At 34.9% G+C, this 22,425-nt stretch overlaps 1 protein-coding gene across 2 annotated transcripts in view; it reads left to right on the plus strand.

Annotated features, from left to right (window-relative positions):
* EMC2 (ER membrane protein complex subunit 2) overlaps window positions 1-17,680 on the plus strand; it is a 36,406-nt gene extending 18,726 nt beyond the window's left edge. The window contains exons 5-11 of one of the 2 annotated variants that reach the window (XM_032222653.1): window positions 163-220; window positions 6,083-6,168; window positions 6,325-6,384; window positions 8,907-8,988; window positions 10,143-10,253; window positions 11,293-11,397; window positions 16,044-17,680. In XM_032222653.1, the coding sequence (XP_032078544.1) occupies window positions 163-220; window positions 6,083-6,168; window positions 6,325-6,384; window positions 8,907-8,988; window positions 10,143-10,253; window positions 11,293-11,397; window positions 16,044-16,130 (589 nt within the window). In that variant the 3' untranslated portion in view covers window positions 16,131-17,680. The remainder of the gene's footprint in view (window positions 1-162; window positions 221-6,082; window positions 6,169-6,324; window positions 6,385-8,906; window positions 8,989-10,142; window positions 10,254-11,292; window positions 11,398-16,043) is intronic. The other variant, XM_032222654.1, reaches the window with a different exon arrangement.
* Window positions 17,681-22,425: the final 4,745 nt, after the last annotated feature.

Raw genomic sequence — 22,425 nt, forward strand, 5'->3', positions numbered from 1 at the left:
ACTTCAGTGACTTCAGATGAACAACATTATACATATTTGTGTCCATATTCAGATGTTATTTTCCAGCAGGTTGGCACATCTTACTGGGTTAGGATGAATGGTTTTAGAGATATTAGAACACTGTTAAATTTACCTGCAGGTGTTTTCTGTTCATATTTGCAGCTATGATGATGCAATACAGTTATATGACAGGATTTTACAAGAGGATTCAACAAACACTGTAAGTTAAATAGAAAACTAAGCATTGCCTTTTTTTTCTTTGTCTTTAAAATTGTAATATTTTCCTTCTGGTTAATAGTTTGTGTTAAAATTCCAGCATAAAAAAATCACCAGATTTAATAAATTTCTTTGATGAGGAGCTGATGCTTCTTGCCTGTGTGGTAATAGAACATTGGTATGTTTGAATGCTGATATATACTATAGACGTCAGAACAATAGCCTGGTATATTTAGAAACTTTAATGAAATTTGTAAAAGTCAGACCATAATTTTAAATAGTTGTGAGAGAAAAATACCAGCACGTTTGAATATTATTTTTATACTGACAATTTAAAATGATGAATGCTGCACATATGGTGAAGGTTAAAACCTGGAGAATCTTGAACTGGTTCCAGTAAATTAATTGAAGTGAATTGGGAATAAGGGAGGCCAAGGTCACACCCACATACTCCCTTTTCCTTGCAATATATTAATATTGACTGGGAAATTGGTCTGCAAATATTAACATATATAGTTAATGTTGCAGCTCACCCACATGTCTACTGCTGATCATGGGAGAATGGATGTCCTAAATAGATTTTGACACCAGAATTTAGTACCTAACTCAGCTTGATATTTATATTAATTCTCAAAATCAGGAGAAACTTATGTTTAGTCTGATTTAATGCTTTCTCCATAATTATTCTGGAAGGAAAATATAGGAAAACCCAAATGAAACCTGATATTGCCATGGAACACAAGTGCCATAGAAACCATGGCCTTCTCTATTGTCAGCTTTACAGGGATATTTGTCATCAATTGATTATTCCTCTTGGATTTAAATTTCCAGGGCATTCTCATAATTTTTGTTTGCATTATCCATTTAAAAAGCAAGATAATATTTATTTCTCTAAAAGTAGCAAAATTCTATAAGCTTTATATAAAAGTATAAGCTTTGTCTGCAAATGGTTGTTGATAATAGTTATTGTGAGGGGATAGTTTTGTTTTATTACTTCTCTTGAATGTATTTTTATTGGTCAATGACTGAATAATTAAAATTCGTGGAACCAAGATTGGCATGGACAAGAACAAATAAACCAAAATGTAATATTGCTTGACTTCTTTTGGGTTGGGAAAATCATTCACCTAATAAAAGTGCATCAGTTTTCAAGTTATTCTCCCTCTGAAGAATCAGGTAAACAAGTTGGATTTGCTTCAGCACTTTTAAATGAACAGCAAGTAAATTTAGAAGTTATGTTAACAATTTTGTTGTCTCTGTTGTCCAACCGAAGAAAAGTCAACCTCCCTACAATACCACCAGAGTGAGTTACTACAATGTATTTTTTTTATGGGCCAAATTTAAGAACTGTTCATAAATTTCACTCAGTAGGTAATAAAGTTGTAGGAACAGAGAGAGGCTAAGGCATTGTGTCATGTTACATCAGTTCAGAGAGCAGCTTACATTTTTGGTTGTGGTTTTCAAGTCCTGAACAGTTTTAACATGAGATTATGTAAAGAATAAGCTATTGCAGTATAAATCTGTCCAAGTGTACATTCAATGTGGAAATCCTGCTTGTTGGTCTAACAGTAAGAGAATATTGCATTAATATATAGTACAATAAATCGGACTTCACATCGTTGGAACTCTTACCTAAGATATGCACGCGACCTTTTCATTTTAATTTGCTGATGATTATTATTTCATTTTCATGCAAGAAAAATGATTAATTGGTATGGTTTTTTTAAAAAAATATTTGATTCAAAAAGCTTTACTGATTTAGAGTGAGAATGATACGCAAGTAATTCTGAGAATTAAAAATAAGAGATTATCCCGCAATATTTTTGAAATCATATTTTTTAAAAATCATCTTAATTTGAAGCATAAGAAATATTCAGTTGGAGACACTGACATTCCAAAAACTATACTTGGATTTACAGTTAAACCTGAATGAAATAATGAGAGATTAAATTAACTGGAACACATTTTCAAAATTGCAATATTGGTGCTGTTAACATTTCTGTTTTTGTGTGTGTGCAGGAATCCAGTTTCTGTTATTACCAATTCAGAACATTGTAACAAAGCTTCTTAAATTTACCAGATCATTAATCTGAAAAGTATACTATTACTTTTCTTATATTACTATAATATTGTAAATATTAGTCCTGAGTACCTTGTCTTACTTATATGTATTGATCTTGACTATTGCTTTTTATTTCGTCAAGTATGGGTACTTTGATTTTGTGTGCTGAAGAATAAAGGTTAAGTAAAAAGTTTTGATAAATTGTCAGGTATTGGAGTTGTTTATATGTCATCTACCTGTTAATTATTTCCATGTGCACATATGGCTGCTGTAAGAAAAGAAATGCTTCATGGTTTTAAACTGAAACTATTCCTGAGTTTGTCTTGGCACTAACCTGAGCTTAAAGCAGTCTCTTATGGTGTGCTGACACATGGAGTTGCTTAGACATATTAAACATTTTCTGTTGTTTGGCAAGTGATACATCAGCTTTCGTTCACATAAGTCATGTAAAGATCACGCATTGCAGGAGCTGACAGTTTGAGACAGGAAAGATAGGGGCTGCATAAGGATAAAAAACAATTTTACTACCCTACAGTTTTTTCCATTAGAGTACAGAGTAACTTTACCTTATATACCAATTTTGTTGTGTTTAAGTACAATGACAATAAAGATTATACTTAGAATGGAAAAGTACCTCTTAAAGCCAGTCATTGTTGTATTGAAATGAGAATAGGAACAAATATTTAAATGTTTCAAAAAGATGAATTAAAGAAAGAGTTCTATATTCAAACTAAAAATGAAAATCCTAACCCATGGGCTTGATGGGAGTCGAAAAACAGTTCTGAGCAATATAATTTACGTAAGGCCAAGTTTTGTTACAGTCCATTAGCTTCAACTAAGGAATCCTTGGGTAGGAATTAATCTCTCTTTCCAACTTCTGATGTGTCTGGAACTCTGGAACTTTACTGCTTTTAGAGCATTCGCTAAAAACATTTCTGTATTTGTGGAAGGAAGCAGAGAGATTTGGGGTATGAATGTAAATCATCTCATGGGAAAGTGAGTGAGAATGTATGCTTATTGCATTTGTTCTCAAATGCCAGTGTTGTGCCATTGTGAGTTTCTGTCCCGTCATCTTAAATATGCTATTTGTAATTCTGGACTTACAGCCACAGTTAGACTGGAATTTTTATGGCTAATCAATATGGTCATTAAGCAAATCATCACAAGACCAAAATGATTTTATGACCTTTTAAAACCATGGTTTTAAAGCAAATCACATAGTAGTTACGCAAATCACGTGGTTGTTAAGCAAATCCAGCTTTCCCCATCACTTATTGGAAGCTGGCTGGGAAGGTTGCAAATTGCAAGCACATGACTGCAGAATGCTGCAACTATTGTAAATGAGAGATGGTTGCCAACTGTTGTAAATGAGAGATGGTTGCCAAGCACCCAAATTGTGATCCTGTGATCAGGGGTGGCACAGTGGTTGCAACTTCAAGATCAAGTCATAAGTCACACTTTCAGTGCAACTCCAAACCATTCTTAAACAAATTGTCATAAGTCAAAGACTTTATGGGCAATGGACAGGATATGTGATTTTCAGGAAGCCCTTTGAGGCGTTCAAAAAACTGGAAGGTATAGGCAAGCCAGAGGCAATTGCAAAATCCCAGGCTGGCCAGCGGATGCTAAGTATTGGGGAAGATGTAAAGGGTCCACAGAGTGCACAGAACAGTTGGAGGATGCGTGATGACATGGGGACAGTCAGGGACGTTGCAGATGGATGAGGGAGGTCAGGAAGGATGCCTGAAAGTGTGGCATAGATAAGGGAGGTTGTGAGGGAAGTACAGAGAGAGTTGGGAAGGGTGGGTAGGAGAGCACAAGTGGCAGCATAGTGTGAGTCCAGAAGGGCTGAGGGAGAATGCGCAGGTAGGAGAAACCTATGACCTTTCCTGCTGGTTTCCCCATTGATTTTCTTGACACATTGGCAAATTGCAATCATGTAATTGCTGGATGCTGCAAGCTGGTCATAATTCTCAGCCAGTTTCCAAGTACCAAGATCATGATCACGTGGCCACAGGGATGGTAGCATGGCCGGAACTCTGAGGAACCAGACATAACCATCATCTGCTCAGCACTATCATAGCACAAAGTAGATCAACTTGCAAACAGTATTTCGATAAGACCATGAAACATTTTGAATGAAAAAGAGGGCTTGAAAAATGTCCTGCCAGTAAAAAAATAATTTTATTATTAAATATACTGTATATGCTTCCCATCTCAATGTCCAAAGCTACTTTGATAAATAGAACATATTGCCGTGAATGGATTGGCTTGAACAGTTAAAGTTGCCAATTCCTGTTTATAACAGTGCTGCTTCAACTGGGAAGTACCTTTATTTTAGTAATACTTTAGGGCCCAATTAATTTTTAAATCTGTTGGGATTTGGGAAGTACTGACTTCTATAGGCTTGCTGAAAGAATGATGCCATATATTTGGAAAACATAGGATTTATATGTGTGTTGCTCTTATGGTTTTCGATTTTTTGGGGGCTGAAACAGTTGCCAGAAATGAAAAGATACGAAACAGTTTACGGGAGAAAAGGTTGGTTATAAATTGGCCAGAGTGCTAATGGCATGTCAGGTTATTAAGTACAGATACACAGTTATTAATTTTCAAAGTTTAAAATTCCATTTTCACATAAAATAGTCGTGGTTGTAAAATTTGCCAGATTATTGCTTTCTTTTAAGATTATACTGCTCGGGAGAACTTGAAAGTCTGCAACTGAAAAAGGTTGTTTGGCTACCTGTAGTAGAAGGAATTTCATGCCCTGTTTAATGCAGGTGATCTTAGAACGAGATATCACACACACTTCACCAACTCCATCATCTTCTGATGTGATCACGTGTCCTTTAGTAGTGCAAGATAAAGATCAGTTTCTATGTGCATGCTGGAAAAGCGTATAATGTTTCCACTGGTAGAAAGCTTAGGAGTCTGAATAGCTTTTTGTAAACCAGAGTTTACAAATATAGCAGGAGTGACTAGAAACTCTTAATTCCAGATCATTTGAGGAAGCCCTGTGTATTTTTGAAGGAACAGCATTCAGAGGTGAAAAGAAAGAACCCTTCTCATGGCAGTGAACTGTCTTCTCAGCAGCTACAGATGAAATTTGTTTTAAAAGAGAGTATAGGATGGGGCAGAGAATCATCAATGTTATGTACCCCATATTGCTAGGGCATGCCTTTTGTTTACCTGTTATGAAGCTGTTAATTCAATGGAACAGCTGCCAGATAACTTAGAATTTAAATAACTGTGATAACAGTTGAAATGTTCTTAGAGTTGTTATACTGCTGGGAATCGTGTGCATAATATTGGCTACCTTTTTTCTGCTAATATTGCAATATGCAGAGGCTGCTTCAGCAAATCCAGATTTCTGCTTAGAGATTTATGGAACGTTGCTTCCAAAAGGTTCTTCAGTGCAGAAAGACAAAGAAAAATCTTGGGAACCTGAAAGTACAGTTTGGTCATCTCCCGTGACTGTCTCAGCGTGAGACAAAACGCATAAATGGTTGGCTGAACAACTTTGGGGTTCTTAATGGCTGCAATTATCAGAACCTGGACCATCACTTACGATGCATACAGTTTGAGCATATAAGTTAAAACATAATGCCAAAGGAAGAAAATTTAAATCTCTACGCAGGATGCCATTGTGTATGAATCTCTGTGAAAACCCCTGTCGTGCAGTTGCTCAGCAATGCAGTTTTTGGGTCATTAAAATAATAATTTGCAGAGTCAAATTACCTGTTTCTCAAAAACCCAAGAGAGGGATCTACGAGCACATAATCCTCTGTCAATTTTAACCTATAGGCAGCCCGAAAACGTAAGATTGCCATTCGGAAAGCCCAAGGGAAAAACACTGAAGCCATCCGAGAGCTGAATGAGTATTTGGAACAGTGAGTGTTTTTATAAGAATATGCCTTGTGTTTCGCTAATCCTAATCTTTTTTTTTAATTAAAAAGGCATTTACATTTGATTTCTTTCTTTGCCTCCTTGCTGTTCATTTTATGGAATCTATTTTTAGCTCTTTTCTCCACCTTCCTTTTGTTCAGATTTGTTGGGGACCAGGAAGCCTGGCATGAGCTAGCAGAACTTTACATCAATGAACATGAGTAAGTTGCTCGCAAATCCTAATTCACATAAAGAGCTGAGAAGGGGTGGATTTTTTTCCCCATACAAAAAAAGGATTGCTTTCTTAAAGCGATTATTAGAAGATTCTTAATTTTATTCCAGTAAAATAAATAGCACACATACTATTTTTCCCAGGGGCCATTCTTCCCCTTTTTTTATAAATAGGAACAAGGTTTTTAAGTTTTTTATTAGAATGCATTTTTATGGACTTGTCAAGCATATTTTATTTAAGCTGACCTATTTTTGGTATCTTGGTTACAAGCCTTTAATTAATTTTGCCTGACGTAAATACTGATCTGCTAAATTCAAGAAAAGGCATGCATGAACTGCATTTAAAATTTAATCACTCTTCTCTGAAGAAACAGGCTAGATATGATTTGCAAAAGAAATGAATGTTTTATAAACAATAAATAAATTGACATTAAAATAAGACTGTTGTTTCTTGGATAAATAATAGCTTGCACTCAAGAATGTTGGCACTTTTCTATTGGATTTTGAATGTTGTTCACTTTTTATTGCTTTAGTGACAAGGGGAAATCCTAACATGAGTGGATTAGAGTACAGCTGTAGTTCAGTTTTTTTAAATATATGGCATTAATTCTAACCTTCATTCCAAAAGTAAATTATTTTGTTTCTTTTTTTTTTGTCCAGTTTTACTTTTTTAGCCCAAATCTTACGGTGGTGTTGCTTTCCATGCATATTTCAAGAAATAAGAAAGTAACGAGAAAAGCAACTGTTTTATTGAGTTACCAAAAATAACTTTATTTATTTTTTAAGAACATAGCTTTTGTTGATGCTTTAATGCTTAAACCTCAATGGGTAATTTTTGTTTAGATTGATTAATCTATTTGTTTTCTTGTTAATTTTTATTTATTTATTTATTTAAATTTATACTCTGCCCATCTCACTATCAAAGTGACAATTACTCTCAGAGTATTGACAATATAAGTGCAATATATGTATAATAATTTATAATTAAGGGATTTAGAAACAAAATATTATTGTTCTATTATTAGCCTCTTGTGGCATATTTCATTAAAACCTTTACTATAACATACTCTGATATGGACTATATCTTACTTTATCAGAAGCATGGATAAAACTGGCAGGTGACAATTAAAAATACACATTTATATAAATTTAACAGGAGGCATAAACTGGCATATTGATGAAATTAGAGATTAAAAGTATCCAAAAATTTGAAACAGAAGTCAAATATTTTCACAAAATCCGCAAAGAATACATCTATGTATTTCCTCTTTGGTAAAAATGTTAAATAAAATCAGATTTAATAAAAGAGATGATAAAAGTTACAGTTACATAAAAACAATATTGGTTACATGTATTAAATTACAAATAAAGTGAACCAAAAAGGTAGAGGACAAGGATACATGTGGAATTTTGTGGAAGAAAAGGGTTGTCGGAATAATTAGTATTCGATTGAGGGAGAATATTTGTAGCTTGGTTGAAATGAAGGGTCTTTGGTGCTCTCTGAACTTGGTGGTTGTTTTGCAGACATTTCACTACTCAAAACTAGAGAACCTCAATAGTGCACTGCTGATGTCACCTAGTTTGAGTTGTGAAACGTCTGCAAGAAAACAACCAAGCTGAGCGAGCACCAAAGACCCCTGGAATCAGTATTGCCAATTTTTCATTGACTCCTCCCCAAGACAGATTACAAGAAGTAGCACAGAAAAACTTGTGAATTTTGGGGGTTCAGTAAATGCAACACAAGGGGTTAAGGATGTATTGAGGTCTACAAATGAAATTCAGTTCTGATTACTGTAGATCTTAGTTATCAAGTTGCCTTAAACAAGCAAGCAAGGCTCTTGGTGGGTTTGTTATATAAGCAGTTCCTTTGTTTGCATTTGTTTTTTAGGTGTGGTTTTATAGGATAGACTGCAGTCTGATTTTGTAATAAAAGTTGTGGCTTTTGTTCAGTTTTTTTCTTTCAAAATGTGGGTTTGGAACACATGTTTGGTAGTAAATCTGAAGCAACTAAGCATGGACTCTCTCTTGCTATCGTATGTTAGAAGTCAATTGCCCCAGATTTTGAAAGCTTGCAGAAGTTGGGTATATTTTATAAAAAGCATGTGTTTGAAAGATGTCTCTATAAATCTTTAAAATACATGAGTTTAGTGACATTATTGATCATATTTAGCTTACAGGAATAAACTACTATAATGAAGCATCACTTAAAACTACATTGTATATGAAAGCACTATGTACTAAAAAGTACTTTTCATTTTTTTATAACTTTGAGAATTGAGAAATTTGGTACTTACAATTCTGAAAAATTTCTCTTCCTTTAGAAGAATCCAATCTTATCCAGTTTGTGAATTCTTACTCACAGAAATTTCTTTCTCACTTAAATTGCATTTAACACTTTCTTCTTTTGCCTGTTCTATAAAAAATGATTTATTTTTGTTCAAATAGTGTTACCATTATTTTCATCCTGATACTATAATAAACACCCAAATCTTTACCTCTTTTTTCTCTTCAGTTATGCAAAGGCTGCCTTTTGCTTGGAGGAACTCATGATGACTAATCCGCACAACCACTTGTATTGCCAACAGTTTGCAGAAGTGAGTGTTTTAGAATATTAGGAGCAACTAATCCCTAAGGAATGGTCAGTTGGCAAGATACACTATCTTCATAACATGTTTGTTTGTCCTCTCCTGTGGCTATTCCTTCAATTTCTCCTACCATGATTTCCCATCCTTTCCCCCTATGATGGTGATGGTACGCGTGCCGGAAGTGGCACTCACACTCATCTTTCCAGGCACGCCAGCCATCGCCCATTATTCTTCTAGGTTCAGGTGGGCACCTGCATGCTGGCCAGCTGGTCTTTGCGCGTGCAGGAGTGGCGGAAACAGGAAGATCCAGTGAGTGGCGCACATGCGCACACTGGAAACCAAAAGCTCAGTTTTCCAGTGGGCACATGCGTACCAAGGAACTGCTCTTCCAGTTTCCGGTGCTCCCGCACATGCACACCAGGTTCAGAAGTCCTTTTTTTAATGAGTCTATCATTATATATATGAGCCGAGGTGGCGCAGTGGTTAAATGCAGCACTGCAGGCTACTTCAGCTGACTGCAGTTCTGTAGTTCGGCTGTTCAGATCTCACCGGCTCAAGGTTGACTCAGCCTTCCATCCTTCCGAGGTGGGTAAAATGAGGACCCGGATTGTTGGGGGCAATATGTTGACTCTATAAACCACTTAGGGAGGGCTGAAAGCCCTATGAAGCGGTATATAATAACTGCTATTGCTATTGTTATTGGTTTTTCTAAATAATAGATTTAAATTAATTTTTTCAATCTTAAATTTTAATTAGGTTTTTAATCTTTTAATTTGTTATAATATGTAAAAGAAAAGCCCATGAAAGCATACCATTCTTGTATATTAAACCAAACTAATCTTATATATTTGTATGCAGTCCAATAAAACTACTAATAACTCGAGTGAGTTTATTTAATTAAAGATAAAAATAAGAGGCAAAATGAAAACTGGTAAATACAGGTTAAAATTATTAGCTAGCTCTTCATATGGATCCCCAACAATGCCTGAATTAAATATCTAGCATCAACTGGCTCTACTATCTCACCTGGTAAAAATTTATTTTTAGGAAGGAAACTTCTGTAACTTTTCTATCTTTGTAACACAAATAAATTATATATTGTTTTAAAACTGACATCTTTAGAAAGTCTATTAAATATTTTTAAATAAACATTTAATTTACAGGTTAAATATACTCAAGGAGGGCTTGAGAATCTCGAGCTTTCCCGAAAATATTTTGCACAGGCATTGAAACTGAATAACCGAAACATGAGAGCATTGTTTGGTCTTTACATGGTAAGTCCAGAAAGCACTGTATTTTTGTTCAAAAATGATTTGCCTTGTTATTTAATTTGGAAAAGGAAGGTAGAAGAGTTGACCTTTTCCAAAATTACTAATAGAAAAGAAGAAAGATTTTTAAGATCTATTGTGAAAAGGCCTGGATTGGCTCAGTTCTTCTCTACTAATATGTAGATTTACTTAGCATTAGCAGCATTTGTATTTTCTATGCATTTTGTTATTTGGTCAGAATCAACATTGATTGTGGTGATGCCATAATCACACTATAAAATTTAAAGTGAAACTTAAGAGTTACATTTGTTAATTTATTCTATAATACAGTATATGAAGATTGTCTGATAAATTAGTTTGCCTTAAACTAATCTGTTGGAAAGATGACTTTGAATAGCTTTGACTTCAAATATCTTTTAAGCTATGAAACAGCTAACCTAATTTTCTCTTTAAAAACACATGAATCCTGTTGCATTGTAATAATGCAGTGGGTATAAACAGTGAAATAGATTTATACTTGTGATGTTGTTTACAAGTACTCCTTGACTTATCACGATAATTGGGACCAGAAATCTGTCATAAATCATTACGGTTATAAGCCAAGGCACCAATGTGATCCAAAGTAATTCGGTTGATGCTTTTAGCCCTTGTGAACCATTGAGAGTCACTTGGCAAGTGAGAAACCATATAATATATAAATATCTTTGCTTCAGAAGTTGTTCCATGATATGGGGGACTTTTCAACCTACACTGTTTTTAAACAACAAATTCAAAGAAATTCAGAAGCTAGTTTTGTTTTTTTTTTTGTATTTTGCTGGACAAATCTGCCATATCTCTGATTTTTGTCCAACAGAATCAAAATACTTATTTGTTGATTCAGAATTTGGATTTAAAAAGTATTAGTTTTTCAGCATAGATGATACATTTCAATCCATTTGGTTACACATTTTCACTGTAATGTTTTAACCATTTTCCATATGTATACTATCTTTTCGTTTAATTGTCAAAAATTGCTTCCTGATTTTGTTTCCTGTTGTACTTTTAGTCTGCCAGCCATATTGCCTCCAATACCAAGGCAAGTGCAAAAGTTAAAAAGGATAATATGAAATATGCTAGTTGGGCTGCAAACCAAATCAATAGAGCTTACCAGGTGAGTGTTTGGTTAAACTCAATAATTTTTAAAATAATATATTAGTGTTTAAAGCTTGATGATATAGAAAAGGAAATTATCATAAAAAGCCACTCAGATGCATATTTGGGTGATGACCTATATAATGCAGAGTTTTAAAAAACCATTCTTGCGGAAACATGAATGCACAATATACATTATTTAATTTCTGAATTTGTGGATGTTATTTTGTTACCACAAGGACATACTGAACAGGTACAAAATATCCATCATACCTGTTTTTAAAGGTGTTTTTCTCAGCATTGCATCATTAGAAATCATTTTTCCACATTTCATGAGAGACAAAGCTATTTGCTAACTGCTAGTGTCCTATACTAAATGTATCCATTAGGCTTTATTAGTTTATTTGTTACATTATTGTGTTTACTCTATTTATCTTTTGTCTTGGGGGTGTATCCTAATCTTATCTACATCAGCTCTGTAGGCAAAGAGACAATGAACTGGTCCAAATTTTACCCATTGAGCTCCCCAGTTCAGTCCATTTCCCTGATGTATTTTTGTCTTAAAAGCCTGACTAGGATCTTCGATTAATTAAGTTTGGATATTTGTAAATGGAAAATTATTAAGACCAGATATTGTGAACAAATACCTAACACGGTGTCCAAGCAATCAAAATGACATCTCTGTACATAGAAATCACCAGATGGAGTATATAAAAATCAAATTGCCTATATTATTGTTAAAAGCAGACAAAGGAGCACAGTTATATTATCAAAGGCATGGCCAGGTGCTGACTGTGGAACAGATTACGAACTGTTTAGATGCAGTTTCCAAGTTAAGCTAAAGAAGAAAGCCAGTCAGTTTCCACAATATGATCTTGAACATATGCCCACCATTTTCAAGAAGAACATTGGGAATTGCTTTGAAGTCCTGAAGCTCACTAATAGAAAATTGGAGGAATGATGGAATGAGCTTAAAGAAGCTGTGTGGGATAAATGTGAAAAGAAACTGCCAGTAGGGAAGGGGGGGGGGGAAGCTAAACGGAATATAAGAATAAACTGTGGAAAATTGCAAAGAGGAGTAGACAAGACAAAAACCTCAGAAAAGGATTTAAAAGAATTTAAAACGGTTCTTAGAAGAGTCAAGAACTGTTATTATAACAACATCTGTAAAGGCATTGATGACACCGATAGAAGAAAATATTTGAAGATGGAAACAGGCCTAGAAAAATAAGGAAAGGCTTTCTAAAGAACTGAACTCAGAAGGGGGTTGCAACTTGAATTGGTTGGGTAAATTACACTAATAGACAGATAGTAACCAATTAAAAGGAGATCAAATAAAGGTGAAAGCAATGTACTGTAATACTGTACAAGAGATATGTCAACATGCAAAATATATTGAAGGTATTCCCTTCTTATAAGAATCTCTGGTACTAGCAGTTAAAGTTAGATCAGCACTGCAGTCATTACCGCCATTACCTACTCACAGGTTGGTAAAATGGGACCCAAATTGTTGGGGGCAATATGCTGACTCTGTAAACTGGTTAGAGAGGGCTATAAAGCTCTGTGAAGTGGTATATAAGTCTATGTGCTATTGTTATAAATACCTTCAGTGGTTGGCATTGTTACATCATGCACTGTAGTAGTTTAGTTGGAAAGGTAAGATTATTATTGTTTATGAAATAGCCTATCGCTTTGGGCTAATTAGTTCATTCTTAAACACTGACAATGGATGCTCTGATTTTATGTTAATAAAGCTTAAATGCTAAGCACAGTTTCATAATATGCAATTTAGTTTCTTAGTGATAAAAAGTATATATGAAACTGACTTTAAAATAATACCAGCAATTTGTAAGCCTGCTAAAATTCAGTTCTGTAGAGTTAGATACTAAGAGTTCCTTATACTTTTAGTTTATTTCTAAACACAGCAGTACAAATTATAAAATGCAATTTATATTTTATAACTTTATGGTCCAGTTCCAAAACTATTGGTAAGTTATGTTGCTAGTGAATCAAAATTATCGTTAACTGGCTCATCTTTCAGTTGATACTTAACAGAACAGTTGCATTGTTACTCAACTAAAATATACTTAAAACAAATGTCAGCATTTCTTTGTGACTTCATGTATTTATGATACATTGCATACTTCAGCTGTATTTTAACTGAAAATTGACAGATACCATATTTAGCTAAAAGCTGCAAGGGGAATTTAAATAGGTGGGATAAAATTACATAAGTGAGAAATTGGCCTGGAGATCAAGTTTACACCCTACCCTTATAAAAGTTGCCATAAAAAAAACCCTGATGAACAAATACAAAACTTTGCTTGACCTGAGCGCACCATGTGGTTTGCCTTGTCCATATGTATTTAAAGCTACTAAAAACCCAGCAAATGGACTGAGAATGTAGGTATTATTTCTTTGAAACATCTCTGTTGCTAAAGGTTGCCACCTTGTGAGAAAAGCAAAGAAGTATTCCTGCTCGCCCTCTTTTTTAAGTAAGGAGGATTGAATAACAACTGAAGTTTTAAGAAAGTAAATAACTCCACCGATAATAGATTAGATTTGTTAGGTCCTGAATCATTCGTGCATGCACAGAAAAACAATGTAGTGGTTAAAGCATCAAGATAGAAACTGGGAGGGCATGAGTTCTAGTCACGCCTTAAACTCAAAGTCAGCCAGGTAACCGTGGACCACTAAGCTATTGGTGATCAGCTATAGGAATGAGACAATGGTAAGCCACTTCTGAGAAACCTTGCCGATAAAACTGCAGCGATTTTTCCATGCGGTTACCAGGATTCAAAAATTGACTTGATGGCACAAATAATTGTAATAGTTGACTCTCGTCATTACATTAGAGCAAACGTTTTATATAACTAAGTGACATTAACATGGTCACTAAAATAGGATGAGATGTTATGATACTTACATCTATTTTTTTTTGCTTTCTATAACTACTTTGTGATTTGATTAACCATACATTTAAATTATAAGTACATTTTTTATCCTTCACTGTATTAATGCATTAATACAGTCATATCTATGTTCAAATTTTTTCAATGCCTTTTTCTGTTGAGCTGGAACCAATTACCGTATTTTTCCATAGCAATATCATTTTGAACAGTGCATGTTTAAATAATCTGATCGTTTCAACTGCACTAATCAAGACCTACCTTACATTAAAAGATATAGGTAGTCTTCAGCTTAAAATCAGAATAGGGACTGGAAAATACACCAGTAAGCAGTACAGACATTAGGTGAGACATCATGGGACCATATTCAGTTTTATTATCCTTTTTCAATTGGTCGTTAAGTGAGACATATGTTTGTGACCTCCTTACAGCTTCCTTATTGACTTTACTTGTTGGAAGCATGCTGGGAAGGTAGGAAATGATGTTCCTATTATCACCGGATACTGCAGTTGACAGAAATCCAGGCTGGTGTCTAAGCACTGGGTTTATATTGTGGCCAGGGGGACACTGCAGTAATCAGAAGTGTAAGGGCCACTTTTAATTTGCTTCTTTCCAGCACCATCATAATTTCAAACAGTCACTAGACCAGGAGTGTCAAACTCAAGGCCAGCGGCCTGATCTGGCCTATGGGGTGCTTAGATCTGACCTGTGGGGCCTCCCTGGAAACAGTGAAGGACTGGCCCACGGTGTGTCTACCAGAAAAAACGGAGCTTGGCAGGGCCGTATGCAGCCTTACCAAGCTCTGTTTTCACTGGCAAAAAGTTGCAGAAGGCTGTTGCAGCCTAAAACGGAGCCCGGGAGCACGTTTTCTCTGGCAGAGTGCTTGGGTGCCCCTGACATGAGTAATGGGAGCTGGCCCCACCCACCCTGGTCATATCTACTTTACCCCCACCCACTCCTGATGCGGCCTTCAGTGAAATTGAGTTTGACACTCCTGCCCTAGATGAATGGTTGAACTGAGCCACTACCTTTGGTGATGCAGTATAATCTATCTTACAGTATCAATTGCTGTAAGATGAGCAGGGTGTATCCTTTTACCCTCAAATCTTGCTTGTTGGCTTCCTAAAAATACTTTTATTAGCTATTGCATAGTAGAATGTTGGATTATATAACCCTTGATCAGATCTTACAGAATTACTCTGACGCTCATGAAGAGTTGATAATGATGGGCTGTTTTGCCAATGTTTCCTGTAATTTAATGAGATGTCAGAGCATTCTCAGATGTGTCTTTGTAACCATATGGTATAGATTTAAAGCACACACAAACATCTCACCTAAAGAGCATGCCAAATTACAGAATTTATATAATTTAGAGGCATGTCTTCACCAGCCGTGTATATTAGTGTAATGTATGAGAGAAAATGTATAGTTACAGTGGTGTAATAAAACATAATGTAATAAACTATAGCTGGGTAACTTATATTGAAGACTTCTCTGTGTCTCTCTGTGTAGCACCAGAATAAACCACAGCATATTATTGTTTCAATCATGCCATTGCTATTTAGTGGAGCTTTTTAATACCTTATATTTCTTTTAATATATTTAAAGATAGAATAAATCAAAGATTTCTGAATGCATTTTGGCAAAGCAATCAAGCCAGCTTTTTGTAATTATTGAAACCTATTGAAACTTTGACTATTGTATTTTATTAGCATGTGTTTTTTAAAAGAGACTTTTTTGCTTTTGTTTTGCATAGTATGCTGGCCGTAGTAAGAAAGAGACCAAGTATTCACTGAAAGCTGTAGAAGACATGTTGGAGGCCCTACAGATCACTCAGTCGTAAAGCTTACGAAGGATAACTGGTGGTGACAAGACTTCTTTCTCCAGTTCCATAACTCAAATTCTGTCCTCACAGACTTAAAAGTTAATTTTAAATACCTGATTGTTAATAGTGGTTTCATGTCAGCAAAAGTTGCTACCTTGAATGATACGTTTTATAAAAAATATAAGATTTCTATTTATTGCTTCTATGATGAAAAGTCACTGCAGTTAATAAAAAGAGTAAATTCTATTGAACATCAGTTTCTTCAGACCTGGTAGAGCAAATGTTTAAGCCATAACATGATGTAAAAAATTAATTAAGTGATAACACAGGATTATTTATTGCACTTGGGGAAGTCTTCAAGATGTGTACAAAATAGAAGTCGCCTATGAAACATGAACTATGGATCAAACTTAAAAGTTCGCCACAATGATCAAGTAATATTCAGCTGGATATTTTGTATTGCACAATGCTATTTATATGACTAATATAAAATGGTAGAAAAATAGTAATTGCTAGACTTTGGACATTCTGGATTAAGTACTGCATTTAAGTGAAGCCTTATTGGTAGAGTTACTTTCATGCTGCTGATTCTAACCTGCATCTGAAATGGCTCCTCCATTTGATTTAGATAAATGAAGACAATTTTTAAAAAAATATAAAGATAATTTATTAAGCTTGCATGCCACCCAATTCACAACAATCAAAAGAAATTATAATAAAACTAATTAAAGATAAAAGGTGGCAAGAGGCAAGAACAAAATGGAATTCAGTCATGCTGAACTGGCTTTAGTAGCCAATTTGCCTACTTGGATCCTCTTCAAAATTGACCAGTTCCAGAGATTTTGTTATGCTATCTGAAAATACACAGAAAAATGTACTCAAGGGGATGGTCAGACATTGAATTTCTTCCATGGCCTTACTAATGGATTTCCACTCTACAACAAATTGTGTTTATTATTGATTCTGTTACTGGGCTTTCAATGTAGAAGGGCTTTAGGGAGAATAACTAATGCTTTCTTTTCATTTGGAACTTTTCAAATATTGTGAAAAAGCATTTGTTTTAGCTTTTCTGAATTTGTGCATAACTTAAATATGCTTTCTGCGAAGAGAGAAAAAGGGAATTATATGCAACATGCTGGTGTGGAAAAGTAATCACTGCCTTAAATTCATAACTATTTAGTTGCAAAATCCACCCTTTTCCTATAACTTGCTTGCGCTGTAGGAATTTTTGCCCATTCCTCCACAGCAAACAGCTTTACTTCATTTTTAAAAATGCCTTTGTGCTTACTCCACATTCTTTGTCCAAATGCCAATTTCCATGCAATAGGAACGTAGTTCAAAAGAATGAACATCTGAAAATGGCTCAAAATTGAGTTATCTCAAAATTGAGTTAATACACATAATAAGTTCCAAAATGGATCTGTTGTAGGACAATGCAAGCCGCTGTTTAAATGGAATAGTCTCACTGCATCTCTTAACTTGACGACCCTGTCACTCAAGTCTTTCTTATGTAAATCTAGTGAATATGAAATGTTATTTTTGATTGAATAAATCTAAGATGTATTGAAGTGTTTGATATTGAATATGTCAAGCGAAATGAGAATCCAGCCAAAGTAGCAATCTCTAAGTCTTTATTCCATTCAGTGAGTGTGCATATCAAATGTATTCATTACAACATAATTGATCAAAAGTAATGATAGGATGCTTGATTGTAAGTTTCAGTAACTACTTGCAGCAAACTAGGTATTTCCAAGGCTGGAATTGGAACACAGTTCAAAATACGGTGTTTTTTTTAAGGATTATTGTTTCATAAGGCCATTCAGTCATAAAAAATATTACATTGAACATATCCCAGGGTCGGGGGGTGAATTCTTGTCAAGGTACAAAAACACATTTCCAAGTATGTTAAAGGACAACTGGTTTTTTTTCATCTGTGTCAGATAAGCTGCATTCAGATTGAAGAATCAGAAATTGTGTTTAAATTACAGTATATTTTAATTTTTCTACCACCTTTATTTTAGATGTAAACAATGCTTGGATTAATAATAGATATTAGAGTATGTGTTTTAAACTTTTACCGTATCCATATTTATTCGACTAAGAACAAATGATAGAGATTGTTTTTTTTAAATGGATTAGAAATCAATTTGATATTTAAATTAACACATTAATTTTAATAACAAGTAGTCCTTGTTTAGTGACTGACTCATTTAATGATCATTTCCAATAATAATAATGATGAAAAAGTAACTTTGAGACAAGTTCTCACATATATCCTCTGAGGGAGATGGGCGGATGAGAACTATGAAGTATAAAAAAAAAAAATATGATCTCCGCAGGTGTAAAGCAAAGGAAAACAAGTGATAAGCACAGTTGTGGCTTTACTTAGACAACACTTCCCTTAGTTGACGGTCCCAATTGTGCTTGATAAATGAGGATTACCTGTAAACCAAACATTTGTTCTTCAAATGTACTTTTCCAGAATTAATTGATACAATATAAGTGATGTGCTATTAATAGCAGTTTAACTGCAAAAATGCATTAAGGCTATTCCTGTTAACTTAATTTTTTCATGACACCCTTTCTAAATTCTCTATGTTGAACTGAGGTTGTTATCACATCAGAACATGGCACTTGTAGGGGGGCGGGGCGGTAAGGAAAATTGCTTCAGAAAATTAATCATCGGTCAAATGAGTGTATTCTGTATTCCACACCCCACCTCTTTTCCTGTTTAAATCACTTTTTGCTTTTTGAAACATGTTTCACTTGGTGCTGACTTCTTATGATGAGGGCTAGCTAAGGAAAGGAGAGGACTGTAATGATTCATTGGCAAGATTTTAAGCTATGACATAAATCATTAAAAAGGTATTTTCTGGCAGTATAAGGGGCAGGCCAGATTTTCTTGTCTGCAGAGAGAAAGGCTGGGTAGATTAACAGGGTTAATAAGGTTAATTTTATCTGAGAGATTTATCCTGCACATAATCAGTGTGCAGCTTGAATGAATATATATATTAATAAATAAAAATGGATTTTTCTTAAATCAGTGTGGAATGGGCATTGCCACTCAGTATTATCTGTCTTTTACACTCAAAGGTTTTTGACAAACCTCTCATTGGCTAAACATTCATTAGTTCGCTTCAACTGCATAAATAAAATATTTTGTTTGGGAAAAATTGTAGAAACATAAATTACAAAACATATAATTTTAGCCTATTTGTGACCAAGTTTTAAAAAGTATTGTTTGTATATTATTGATTCATCCGACCTGACTCTTAATACAAAAGGAACTGATGAAGAAAACCAGTGAGATCTTTAAAAAAAACAGACTTATGTTTTCTCCTTCAATAAACTTCTGCCCATTAAAAAAAAAAGAATGTGGGTGAACACTTCACAAACTGTAGTTTAATTCCCTGCATACATCAAGATGAAAAAGTTAGCCATTTCATTTTATTTCACCCTTGGCACAATTGTCTTTGTGACCGCATTCATGCTTGCTGCAGGTTGTATTATAAAGTTACGTGGGCTTCAGACATTTTACAACGGAAGGACCAAAACCCCTAACTACATTTTCTTCTGAAAATTCCATTGCTTGCATTTTCCATCCACCCAAGAATATCACTGTGTCCTTTGCCATAAAGTGGTTTATACTCTAAGAAAAGATTTCATAGTAATAAACTTTACAACTCAACTTCCAAATTAGCAATGTCAGTACAATAATACTATTTGTACAAGAGATGCACTGCCTAGTGGAACCAAAATTGCATGTATGATATTAGCGTTAGAAATATGGGCTCTACACTCCTATTAATGAACTCCTAAAGAACGATTGAATGTTTACCAGCTGCATTGCACTGTTGGCACATGTTTGCCTTCTGCTTAACAGAAATATTCTGAATACTTAACACATCTTACTGCCAAGCCAGGTCTCCCCAGTTCTGTAATCTGTGAGGTCATGGAATTCAGCAGCAATTCATCCAATTATTGTTTACCTCCATCTCCTATGAGTCCTGGCCTTTTAATAGTTCCTTCCTGAATAAAATAACACAGAGTACTGAATGCACTCATTAATCCCAGAACGTAAAGTGGGCAATAAATATCCAGGTATTATTGAAGTCCAACTGCCATAATTTATAAGAATATTACTTTTATGAAGAAACTATTGCAGGGTCCATATCTGTGTGGTGGTGAATTTTTTGCCACTTACTCAGAAAGGCAAATGTATGCAGATTTGTAACGAATTCAATAGTATGACTATTACAGCTAAACTACTTTACAACTGCAGCTAAGTTTTCCCATTGTGTTGAGCTAACGCATGGGTTGCCTGCCTGTCTGCTTCTTAATTGATGTGTGAAGCTCAGCAACTCAATAATTAGCAACTCAAGATTTGCAATATGTTCCTAATAATTGTGTACAATTTAAGGATCAAGTAGGGCTCTTTTGTCTTCACAAATCAAATGTGATCATTTTGATCAAGCAAAAATATATCTTGTAAATAAAGTTGCATCTGTCGGGGGGGGGGGGGGTTGCATAGAAAGGCATATCTTGCAGTTGTCTTCAAATAAGTCAGCATTCTCAGTATCTCACCATCACTGAAATTCTACAGCTTATATTATTTTAGATTTATCACACTTTCATGGACTTCTTCCTTGCTATTACTCATGTAATGAATAGAGCAATTCACCAAGCAAGGAAATCTCAAGGAAATCTTCAAAATATAAATCTATAAGAAAGAAAATTTTAATACAGGAACACTTGAAAAAGCTTTATACTTAGGCACTTTAAAAATTGTTATGACTTTGAGTAAACTTTAGCATCTCCCTCTGTCTCTGTCTGTCTGTCTGCCTGTCTGTCTCTCCTCCCCTTTTCTTTTTTCCTCCTTGAAGGGCCAGAAATCTCATCCTGGGGTTAAATTTGGATTCATATATTAAACTTATTTTCAAGTTTATTCACAAAGGGGCAGTGTCCAATATACTATGATATATTTATGGTAGGAACTGCCTGCAGCAGACATGAAATTAGAAACTTCAATTTTTTCTCTCTTATGGTGCTTTTTTTAAAAAAAAATGTTTTTCCAAGTCTGGAAAGCAAGAACCATGATTTTTTTAAAAAATTATCATTAAGGCTGTTCTTCCATAATTTATGCTAAGAGGTTTTGGCCTGTTTACATATTTTGGAATTTGGCAAAATTAGTAACGTGATAGTCCATTTTTAGTGAACATATCAAGCAATAAATAATGACACATGCTGTTTAGGGAGAGATCTGTTCTTCAGGGGAGGGCTTGGTGGCCCTGAAATGGCCAGGTTCTTCCAGTCCAAATTTCGTAGTGTTCGGCAGTATGTTTTAACTCTGAACTAAACCAGATGCTGATCAGTTCTGTTCTTATTATCGACTTGATGTTGAGATTGTAACCAGACCCTTATTTGCAATGTTAACATTTGGAACAAATTAACAGCAGTTAGGCTGAAATGAGAAACCCCCACTTTACTAAAGAGGTTCAGTACATGTAATGCTGTAAAATCAGAAAGCCTGAAGTGTGTTAACTAGAAATAAATAAGTTAACTGTCTGTCATGCGTTCCTCACAAGGGATATGTTGTTTCCACTTTCAATGCCCATTTTTAAAAGGATTTTTTTTAAGCGCTCTTACGAGAGTGAGATCAGCCACTATCATCTGGAGGAGTCTTGACTCTTCAGACAATTTCTGTCTCATATTCCCACCATAGAGGAAAATGGGGAAGAAAGCAACAACATAACCACAGAGTTAGATTTCTGTTAGTTTTAATGTAACCACCAAGAGCAACAACAATATATATCCATAAAACAAGATATTAAAGATTCTGTCTCTTGCTGCGGGCAAACATCTCCTTTTTATTTTTCTATCTGGAAATGTTTGCAGTGAAGGAATAAAAACAGGTTTGTAAAGTTTATTTCCTTGGTTCTGTTGCCTCCCCTTGGCACTTTATATTTTCTGAGAATATTTCACCCTATTTTGCAGCCTTTAAAAATTCAAATTAATTTCAGTAATGGTAAATTTTCTTCCTTTGAAGACAGGAGTGGGCAATCTAAGTCATAGAAATCCAGAGGTGGTATGCTGCCGGTACACACCCCTTCGGGCGAACTAGTAGTGGGGGCAGTGCGAGGCTCTGCCCACCCACCCAGACATTATCAAGGCATGTCTGCATGCGCAGAAGGTTCACGCACTCCCGCTACTAAACCGGTAGTGAAGAAAATATAATACCAGTACTGATAGAAATCTATATGGTATGGTTACTATGTACGATCTGGTCACTGAAATAAAGACTATTATTGACATA

This window comes from Thamnophis elegans, chromosome 8 (assembly GCF_009769535.1).
Source record: "Thamnophis elegans isolate rThaEle1 chromosome 8, rThaEle1.pri, whole genome shotgun sequence".
In the NCBI taxonomy this organism is placed as follows: domain Eukaryota; kingdom Metazoa; phylum Chordata; class Lepidosauria; order Squamata; family Colubridae; genus Thamnophis; species Thamnophis elegans.